Genomic DNA, 11,146 nt, shown 5'->3' with positions numbered 1-11,146 from the left:
CTGTATTTTTCACCAGCTCTCAAACAGAATGCATTATTTGTCATTAGTGCTGCCAGCGCAGACCAAACAGGAGGTTCTATGCGTCCTGGCAAATCGGGATGTGACCCGAGTTGTTCAAACTCTGCTGCTTTCAAAGCTGAGCAACAGCAACGTAATAAACTGGCACCTTGTCTGCTGGGCTTCAGGGGTTCCAGCACTGGGGGCTCCTGCACAAGGCTCTTCATGGAAGGCAATGGCAGAGGCCAGCCTCAGCCTGGAACAGAAACTGAGGAGAAATTTAAAGCAAATTAGGGTGGGGTTTGTGTTTGTGGTGTTGGTTTGGTTTTTTCGTTTTGTTTTTTTTTTTTTTTTTCTGAAATAAACAATAGAACAAAAGGCTAATAGAATTCTAAATGTACAAAGATTAAAAGGGTTTATACAGATTTTTCCACAGTGAGAGAAAATTGCACTTGAGAATTATTTTTCATGTTTGACTTTAGTTTGGCTTTTAAGTGATGAATACCACCACGGTATCGGAGCTTTTTTTAACCACCTCAAGGATCAAGGAGAAGAGTAAAGAGTTAAGAACATATGAAAGAAAATCTGCTTTTGTTTGCAGTGTCCTCATGCGTTCTCATGCTGAGTTCCACTCGGCAGTTTGTAACTTCTGTTCATGCAGAAGCTGCTTAAGCCACCCCATAAAGTTATTGTTACCAAGACAGCAAGAAGCAGTTCCAAGCAAAGCAATAAGTGGTTTTCTGTTGGAGAACGGCTTGCAGAGAGCAAGGCCATGGGTCTCTGCAGGAGCTGGTCACAGCCACCTGAGGTAAACAGAGGAAAAAACCCAGGGTACAGTTATGCTAACAACAGCCTGTTATGTTAATAAAGAGAGAAACTGAGGTACACAATGGCCTTGATGGTAAAAACAACCTTGGGAAAGGAGGCAGGCCAGACGAGGGAAGATGTTGTGACGTATCTGAAATGCCACAGGGGGCTGGGATATTATAATGTAGCCTTTTACATGTATCCAATAGATTTGTGAGTAGTATGCATGATTATTGTAGAGTGCTTATATAAGGGGTGACTTCTTTCAATAAAGTTGAAGCTTGCTCTGTCATTCACATTGAATCGGCTGCCTGCTTCCTCCGCCCGCAGCAGTTTTCCACAACTTCTCTTGATAGTATTGCTTCTGCAGGGGCAGGGGAATTAATCAACAATTCAGTATGAAGGCTATGCAGGTGTGATCCCAGAAGAGGGAGACCAAAGTTGAGCAGTCAATTAGAATGCAGACAACCTGGTCACAAAAAATACATAAATCAGCTTTCAGGAAAACCCAGATCTCAAATCGATTCTCCAGTAGGAGGCCCAAACCTATTGCTGGTCAAACTACTGGCAAAATCGTTACTAAACATAAATGCCCCGATTTCAGCAGAAACAGGCCCCATGTCCAGCAGCACAGCATGGTTCTGCCAGAGAGGAAACACTCCTCCATCCCTAGTTACCAAGTGACTCAAAGTAACTTAAAAAAAACCACCATTACAGACATGTTTCATCAGAGCCCCAAGAAAAAAAGTTGCAAGGCTTGCTTTTTATAAACAAACCAACAAAAAAATCCCAAGATGCCAAAGCCTCTTGAACAAACTCGTTTGGTAACAACCTTAAAGTACTGAATGAAGAAACTGGATCCGATGTCAAAGGTTGGTTTTCAAGACAGAGTCTAACCAGGGGAACTTAAGCCCTGTTTCCAGTAAAGCATGTGGGTACCAAACCTTAACGACTCCCTGCTTCAGAGCTCTGGCCATCACGGAAGACCAGAATAAGGCAGCACTGCACAGAAAGATCACAAACCATTTAAGCTGTTAGTCAACCCCGCATTTTTATAGTGTTCACTGCCTACTTGAATAGCAAATTATTTAAGACAAATTACACTCACTTCGGTCAAGTCAAAAGCTTTGCAATTCTGTGTAAGGCTCACTTTCAGAAGTGCTGTTGGGGAACTGGAAACAGGGCTTTGGGGTGTGTCTGGGGATAAGTGCTGAGAGAGGAAAACATCCTGTCAAGTGGCAGGTTAGTAGAAGCTGTAGGACAGCTTCTAGCCACTGGAGCGAGAGTTTAATGAGCACTCAACAATCCAATGGTGACATATCAACTTTTAAACTCCGGTTTTCCCCCTCAGCCGTTTAGGTCTGAGCAGTGAGGCACAGGGAGACATGGACCCCCAAGTGAGCCTGCCTATAAACCTCCACCCCTGCGGTCACACCTCACTCCGCTGCCTCCCCTCTCTCAGCGCTCCAGGCCGCGCTGCCGCGCTGCGGGCAAACCTCTCCCGGGGCCGCTGCCTTTCGTGCCGAAGGCCCCTGGAACCCCCCAGCCCGGCCTCGGCAGCCGGGTTCGCTGTTCCCTCCCGCTCTCCTCCTTACTCCAAGGCAGAAGCCGAGTCCCGGCGGGTCAGGAGGCGCCGGCGGGTCCCTCCTCAGGCGACCCGGGGGGAGCTGCCGCCCGTGCCGGTACCGCGCCAGCTCCCACCGCGGCCGCCCCCCCCCGGCCACAAAGGCCCGAAGCGCGGCGGGGCCGCCCCGCGCCGCCCGCCCCGGCCCCTCCCGCCGCGGGGCCGCCGCCGCCCGGGCCCCGCCGCCCGCCTCGGCCGCGCCCCCGGCCCCGACTCACCGGCCCCGCGGCTCCGGCCGCCCCGGGCCGCCGGCGCCACGGCCACGGGCAGCGCCGCCGCCGCTCCCGGGCCCGGCCCGCGCCGCTGGACCGGCCCCGGCTTCGCATCGGCGGTGACAGACCCGGAGAAAGGCGCCGCGGCGGCCCCTTTAGAGCGACCGGCCCCGACCGGCCCCGGCCCCGGCGGGAAACAAGGGGCTGCCCCGTCAGCGGGGAGCGGGGCGGCGGCAGAGGGGACGTGGGGCCTGGCTCGGCACCCTGAGACGTCCCCTCCCGTCCCCGCCCGGCAGCTCCGGCAGCCGAGGCCACAGGGCAAAGCCCACTGCCTCTGCCCCAGGCTGCCTTGCCCTGGGGGCTGCTGGCAGGAGGGGACAGCGGGTGGTGACAGCCTGGGGGGGACAGGAGGTCGGGCCCTGACGGGCGCGGGGCTGTTGGGAGGGACCCCACAGGCCCAGGGGCTGGCGGGAGGGAGCTGATGCTGCGTGGTGAAGGCCTGGACAGTGACAGGGGGGACACCACAGGCCATGGGGGTGGCAGAACTCCAGGCAGAGGAGAGCGCCGGGGGTGGCAGGAGGGACACCGGGCAGGCACAGCCCCGGGCGGTGACAGAACACCGGCCTTGTGTCACCATGGGCCGGGTCATAATGCTGCGGGGTGGGCGTGGCAGTGCCGTGGCCGTCTGTGGCGACTCGTTGCCGTGGCAGTGGTGGTGGCAGGTCGCAGTCTGTGCTGCTGGTGGCCAGGAAGCCCCTCGGTGGAGCGCTGGGGCAGCAGCACCCGAGTTGCCACAGCGAGCCTGGGAGCGCTGCCCGTGAGAGAGGGAGCGGAGGCTGAGCTGGGGCCGCGGGGCCTCTCCCATCGCCCATCTGCTGGCCCGGGCTGCCAGGAGGAGCAGGGTGGGCGCTGCCGCTGCAGACCAGCTCCATCGCTGAGGGTCCCGGGCCGGAGGCGTTGCAGGGGCGGGGGCCAGGGGCTGGCAAATACCACCTGCCGCGCACGGCAGACGCTGTCAGGAGCAGGCGTCGCTGGGCCCAGCCATGCCGTGCGTCCATTACCAGTTCTCCTCCCAGCTGCGCCGCGACACGGTCACCTTCAGCGGCCTCCACATCTCCCTCGGCAACCTGAAGCGCGAGATCATGGGCCGCCAGAAGCTGAAGGCGGCCAACTGCGATCTGCGGGTCACCAACGCCGAGACCGGAGAAGGTGCATGGGGGCGGCGGGCGCGGGGCCTCGGGCACTGCCCGGCTGGCGGCGGCCGCGGCCTGCGGGACCACACGCTGCTCTCTGGGGCTTGTCCCCACGTGGCGTGAGTCAGCCCGGGGCCCGTTGCGCCGGTGTACGGGGAACCGGCGCCAGCAATTTGGTGGGGTGGGAAGGGACAGTGCGATTCGGCCACCGTCGGTGGCTGTGGCGTGTGTGGGGACCTCACGGAGCCGTTTCGATCTGTTTGTGAGACAGGGAGCTGGGCGTAGAAGACCACCTGCTCGATGTGCAATGGGTAGTGCTTGCCAAAGCCCCCCCTGTAGCCACTTACTGGCCATCACTGGCAGTAAAACAAGCTTTGTGCTAGAAGGGAGTAGGAATCAACGATGGTGTTGGCTCCAGCTTTGTTGAACATTTTTGTTGGAGCTCTGCTTGGACAACTGTCAAAAGTAGCCCTGTTGAGCGTCATGTCACTGCTCAGCCTGCAGATGTGGAGTCGTGGCCAGGCGGAGTGACACTGCTTCGCAGCTCCTGGTACCTGCCAAGGCTCTGCTAGGGGATGCTGCTGCCTGCGGGGAACAGGTTCCTGCTGGCAGGTGCCACTTTTGTCTGAGAACTGTTAGGCTAAGCTGGCAGCTGTTAAAGAGAGCAAACAGAAATTTCCAAGGACTTCAGGAATAATGCTCCGGTTTTAGTCCTTTCCTATTTAAAAACAAAAAAGTTAACTTTTAAGTCGACATTGTTTGACTTCACCAGATTTCACCATTGACACCAATTTCATCACCAAAATGAACTCAATGAGTTGAGGTGAAGGAAAATCAAATGTATGAAAGCCAACAGGTGCCAGGTCCCTGCACAGAACTACCTCGGCAGCGTACTCCGCTGTTTTAAACCCTCTTCCACAAGTTCTCTGCCTCGGTGACCAAGCTAGTGGGAGGATACTTCAAGTCCCCCCACAGATATGTGCCGTGATACGTGCCCTGTGCAAATAAAGCCTTTACCTCACCAGGTTATTGTCACTCTTCAGTTTTCAGCTGATCCATTTAAATGTGTACTGATTGACCTGTAAGGGGAATTCATTTTTCTATCAGTCTGCTGTTAGATGGCTGGAGGTCTCCTCCCTGTGCACTTCACCAGTGGATGGAAAACAAGCATGCATCTCTCTCTCTATATATCTCTGCATGCAAGGACAGTGTGTTCAGAAGGCAGATGTCAATGGTTCTCTTCCAATGGTCAAAGAATTGTCACAAAATACAGAAAGAGGACCCATTCCCCTTTTTGCCTCATACACCTGTTGTGCATGTTCCAGCTGACCTCTGCAGGCTTGCAGAACTGGCGAATAAGCGCACTGGTTGCTGTCCTCATACACACAGCCTCCCTCGCGGAGAGGTGCTGCCACCTGCAATCTTCTGCAGACCCAGCACAACCCTCAGTGGGGCACAGGCCTAGCAAACTCCTGCCTTTTTGTGAGGCCACTGTTGCTTATCCTGTGCCTCTGAAATCTCAGTCCAGTGGTCTGTGATCTGGACCAGAAAGAACACTCTGTATGACTCCGCTCAGCAGGTGGAAACAGCTGCTTTGGGCTTCCAGAGCTGCCGCTGGCATCACGTCCCCGTTGCTTGTCAGCCTCAGTGGTGTTTGAGCTCCTCCGACATCAGAAAACCCCGGCGCAGGCCTGTCTTGACAGGTGGCTGCGTGATGGTGAGATTCCCCATTTGAGCAGAGCTCTAGGCGTTGGTTTCAGGGTATGACTTCTGTAAAAGCTTCGGGTTCTGTCATTAGTAGTACTTTCACAGCAACTTTGGCTTTCGGGCCATCGTTCTGATTTGGCCTCCAGAGGTGAGGGCTTTTAGTAGTTAAGACTGGAGGCAGATGACAGGGAATGGCTGCTGATGGCGCTTTAAAACATTGAGTCCTATCCAGCTTGTGTAAGTACAATATATAAACCCTTCTCATGGAGACGTCTTTACGTTTGAAGCTTACTCATGGAGAGATCTTTGCATTTGAGGCCTACTCAGTCCGAGTGTCTCAGGTAGCTCCTCCTCTTCAAAAGAGGGACACGGTGTAAGCCATGGCAAAGCATGGAGACCCTCAGGCACACACTGGTTTCAAAGGCTTTTCGGAAGGCTGGTCTTTGTAATTGATTTCATTTGAGTCTCTCTGCTCTGCAAAAAGTGAGTTGAAAGAATTCACGTCCCTTTGGCTTATTCAAACTGGATGACTAGCTTAAGAGAGGAGAGACCCCTTTAGTTGGAGCCCGTTCTGCCCTGCCTGTGAAAGCAAGCTCAAAACCCCCTCCGGTTTCTGTGATCCAAACTCTAGCCCTGCCAGTCCCATTTCCATGTGAGGGTACAGCGCTGAGCAGCTGTCAGTGTGGCTGTCGATGGATGAAGCTCCGAGGAGCCGAGAGATGGCGGCTCCTTCTGTGTTCTGTCAGTCCCCAGCACTCGCGGCACGGGGGAATTGTTTTTAGTGAACAGCTCGGAAAGCAACGGGGCAGAGTTTTCGTGCTTTAGCCAAGTGCCTGCTTTGTTGCAGGGCAAGCTGGTCAGACTTTAGAATCTGGTTTATGCGGGTGAGACTTTGCTGTGGTTTGTTTCTCTCCACAGATCTCTTGGGTTTGTAGCCCAGCAGAAGCAAAAGCAACTTAAGGCAGGTCAGGAAAGAACCTCATGCATGAGCACACTCTCCTTCAGGGACCTCTGAGACCATTTTGCTGCTGGCATCCAAACTGTTTGAAAAGAGTGGAAAAGGTTTTGCTGCTGGTGTTTGATATAAACTTTTGCTTTCCTGTCTGTGAAGGGATTCTCTCAAGTGCTATGTAATTACATCTTAATATGCTTACAAACTGACTCATGTTTTCTTCTGTATTGGTGTTGTTTTCAGAATACACAGATGCCAATGCTCTCATTCCTAAGAACTCCTCGGTAGTTGTTAGAAGAGTCCCTGTTAGAGGAGTTAAAACTACCAGCAAAACACCAGTTATGTAAGTACCCGTAAAGCACTGCAGTCTCTGTCAGGGGTTGCAGTCTCTTAGCCTTTTCTGTGGAGATTAGTTTAGAGAGGCACTCGGCTTGCATCGATCTTCTTTCTCTTGCTTTTATAGGAAAGACAGATACGCATGTTCCCATCTCAGAAGAGTCTGTTTGTCAGTGTTTGACTGTGTCTTGCATTTGGGGGAGGCGGGGTGGGGTATGGCAGGTATTCTTATGCCTCCAATCTGGCTTTTTTGCATACTGGCTCTAGAGGAAAGGGCAACAGTCGCTAATGTGATGGTTGATTGTTTAAGAGCACAGAGCTGTAGCACAGACTTCATCGTTTTGATACTTACACAGCAGAGACAAAATGCCTGAGGACTTCCTCTGGCACTGTTGTGTTCTAGAGCTGTAAGTCTTACAGTAATTGCTGACAAACTAGAAATGGGATTTGGGATTTGATTTATGCGTACAAATACATTTCCACATTGACCAGACTATCAGAACATAATGTCTTGAAGTTTAGGTTTTAGAATCTGCTTTCACTGCTTTTGGCTGGGTGCAAGTGCTTTGTTCTAAGTTCTCATCCCCTTTATTTCTTCTTCTAGAACTCGAACGGAGCCAGCGAGTGGAACATCCAGAGCAGTATGTACAAACACAATCTCACACTTTTTTCCTACACATTGCACTTAATTCTAAACAATGTAGCCTCCTATTAATCTCCCAAACATGAAGTTAATCTGTTTTGCAGTGAGACATAGTGTATGTTGTAGAGACCCTGTGTTTGATTCACAGCACAGTGAACACTGAGTACTGCCATCATTTGCACAGTTCTAATGTGAATATTGGTATTTGTGCCTAGTGAGGCATTGTGTTTCATACTGAATATGCTGGAATATTTCCTGGATGACTTTGTGTTGTACAGATAATGTAGGATAGTTTCTAGATCATGTAGGTTCAAGGTTTGCACAATTCAATTGGTGCTGTGTTCTACACCTCTCTGTCTAGAGCTGGTGTGTTTGTATAGGCTGTCGTGTGCTCTTTGTTCCTTGCAATTAAAATTGTTTGGAGCGTATTTTTTGCCATTTTCACATTGTATCGCTTAGCTTTTGTTTTTAAGTACTTTCTTTGCCTAACAGTTTTGGAAGATGTTGTCAAAACGCACTGAGAAACCGTTGTTGTGCCACTTGGTACTTTTTCTTACTTTTGACTTGGTGGTTCCAAGAAGTCCCAAAATCAACCTATCCCCTAGGTTATGAGGACAGTTCTGTGCAGCTAAGATTCCTTCCCGTGTCCTGAAATACTTGAGTATTTGTTCCTAAAGCTGTATGACTGAAGTGATGTTGTTTGGCCCCCTCTGAGTACATGAAGGTCTCTATCAGATTGCTGTGAGTTTAAATGTTGTTGGTACCCAAAGCGGTATTCCAAAGTTCTGCATTTGATCTTTCCACTTTATCCGATGAAATGGTTTAGTTTCATCGTTTGTCTGCAAATGCAAATATCTAAACCCCAGCAGACTGAGTTTAGCTGCTTCTCATGAACCACGTAGGCCCTCTGAAGCCGTCATAGCTTTGGACTTTGTTTTGAACCAGTACAATTACATTCCGTTGGAAATGACTCTTTCCATGACACACGGAGGCTATAGTGCAGACTTTCAGACTGCAGTAGAGGTTAACTTCTGCTATGTTTTGATTGTACAACTTGAATATGTGTTTAATTTTTTGTGAACAGATTGAGGACTCTTCTGCAGCCATTCCTCTGGCCCAGCTCATTAAGGTATGTGTATATTCTTGTCAAAGGCTTAAACACACCACCCACCCACCCCCAACAAAAAATCCCACTTGCTTTATATTTTTAAATCTTGTATGGTGATGTATAACTGGGTAACTGTTATAATGGGAATAAAACTTAATTTTTAATCATTTACAGTATTGGTTTTAACTTTAAGATGTGTATATATTTCCATAGTGTCCCGTAAAGAGTAGTTCCCAGTTTGGGAAGATAGCAGGGGAGTCCCTCAACGTAATGTTGCACTATTGCTCATCTTCAAGACACAAAGCAGCAGCACTTCAGGATCTGTTTACTGTTTCTCAGACCTTTTGTTAATTTTGTGTTGGAGACTGACATAATTTTCAAGAAGAGTTTAACTGACTGCAAGTTATGGACATTTCAGGGGGGGCTTGCACCAGCCAAAATAGAAACGTTTCTGTAGCACGGACAATTGCGTGGCCACTGTTGGTTTCTTGTCACTGCAGTTATAGATCCACTCTCGGAAAGCTGCACAGTTTCATAACTTGTAGTCTGTGGAGAGCGGACAACACAACCTAATTTGTTTGAACGCAGACTGTGTAAATTGTGTAAATGTGCCTCATTGTTTGCGGGAATATACCAATGTGTGAGTGCAGTGTGTTAGCAGAGGTGACCTTCTGAAGCTGTTGTAATGCCAGGGTTTGCTATGGAACTGCTTGTGTTTTCTTCTCAACAACGTGTGACTTTGTCTGGGAAAGCACGAGTGGCTGCACTTTGTGAAAAGGCGAAGTGCGAGCCAATTCAATTACTCGTCTTAAAGAATAGAGGAGGCGGGGCCTAATGCAGAGGAGCTAGTTCTTTCTTCTGAAAATAAAGGCTGGCGTTCCTTTCCAAGAGAGAGAGATCTCTTCCCACTCTCTTCTTCCCTCTCCCACTGCAGAATTAAATTGTGTACATTTGGGGAAAAAACCCCAACGGTTACTTTGGAAAGTAGTCACCAGAAGAAACTGGTCTCCATTGGTGCTGTCCCTAAACACATCCTTGGTTCTGTAAACTCATGTGAAGTTTGACTCTACAATGTGAGAAACTGGCCAAGTGCAGGGGACATGCAGTTTGGGCTGCCTACAGCGCATGATGGACAAATTTCTACGAAAAGAATCTTTTGTCTTGCTGAGGAGTTATAAAAATCTTGATTCCTCTTAATGCTTCTGTGTCTGAAGCTGAATTTCAGCAATAAAAGCAACTTGCCCAACTCTTAAGTTGTATGTCCTTTTAATGCTGCAAAATATAAACACTGATACTTGCACACATCTCTCTCAATTGAATGTACAGTGGAGATTTTCTCCTTCCAATGCTCTGGAGCTCAAGAATCCGTTTAAAACTAGTAGATAATGTAATTCTTTCTACACATAGCTTCAGTCCACTTGGAAGACATTTGGGTTGGTTACACAAGTCTTTCTGTAAGGTACAAACAGAGCCTCAGGATTTGAGTGCCCCAAAATGCTCCTTCCAAGCAGGTTCACAGGCCCAGAGACACCGTGTGATGGCGTAAGGGCTCCCCAGAACATCTCTGGGACAGCTCTGGCTCACACAAGCAGTCGCTTTTGTGCAACCCCCGCTCCTGCCGGGCTGCCTTTTACAGGGTTGGGCGAGTCTTTGTCTGGGGAGTTAAATGTGCTTCTAATGTGCGTGTCCCATAATTACCTGTTAAACAGACCGGCAGTCTGGCTGAAGCCAACGCTTCCGAAGAAGATAAAATACAAGCCATGATGACCCAGTCTTGCTGTCAGTACGATCCAGTCAAGTAAGTGTTGGCAAAGTCCTGTCTGTTCTGTGAAGACTGTGGAGACATTGCAGAGATGGTTGTTGGAACAAGAGGGATGCATGCATACCATTTTCTTTTTCTCCCCAAACCCTTTTAGTTACGTGAAGAAGCCCCTGGCTACACCTCCACCATCCTATGTTTGCTTTCGCTGCGGAAAACCTGGCCACTATATAAAGAACTGTCCAACAAATGGGGTAAGATTGTGGGGGGCTTCTGGTGACACTTGGTTTTTAATTGTTTTACCTTGGCAGTTACACAGCAATTACATGGACCCCCTGTGCGGAATTGTTTCTCTTGGGCTGAAATACAGAGGTTGTATGGCAGTGGTGCAAAGCCCTTCAAAATTCCAGGGAAAGCTGGAGATTTCAATGGGAAATTTTCTTTCTTCGAGGTCACAGACATTACATATGTCCATAGATCTTTCTCGGTGAACTTTAATGCATATTTTTATATATTTCAATGTTACTGCAAGGTGTTTTTTTTGTCTTAACTCTTTTTAATGACAGTTTGCATTTTTTAGTATTTTGTAGGAAAAAATGACATTTCTCTTGGCCCCAACTATTGAATATTTGCGTGTTAGAATTACACAAGTCTCTGGTTGAGTATTCACGCCATTTAAGGTTACTCACTGAACGCACGGGCATCAGCTCTGAATTCAACCTTCGTGTGTAGATGGGGAATATCAGTTTCCCCAGTGGCCGATCCAGAGCCCTGCATTCAGCTCTCCCTCTGATCTGCCCTTTGGAGG

The 11,146-nt window shown here is 49.6% G+C and overlaps 1 protein-coding gene across 1 annotated transcript; it reads left to right on the top strand.

Annotated features, from left to right (window-relative positions):
* Positions 1-3,683: 3,683 nt before the first annotated feature.
* Positions 3,684-10,618, top strand: LOC141961802 (E3 ubiquitin-protein ligase RBBP6-like). Its single transcript, XM_074909140.1, has 5 exons — positions 3,684-3,849; positions 6,736-6,835; positions 7,433-7,469; positions 8,556-8,600; positions 10,496-10,618. Exons 1-5 carry the CDS (start codon positions 3,684-3,686, stop codon positions 10,616-10,618), a joined length of 471 nt encoding a protein of 156 aa, XP_074765241.1.
* Positions 10,619-11,146: the final 528 nt, after the last annotated feature.

The sequence above is a fragment of the Athene noctua genome, chromosome 6, assembly GCF_965140245.1.
Source record: "Athene noctua chromosome 6, bAthNoc1.hap1.1, whole genome shotgun sequence".
Lineage (NCBI taxonomy): Eukaryota > Metazoa > Chordata > Aves > Strigiformes > Strigidae > Athene > Athene noctua.
Note: the sequence above shows the minus strand (reverse complement) of the source record. Positions and strands in the feature narration are given on the sequence as shown.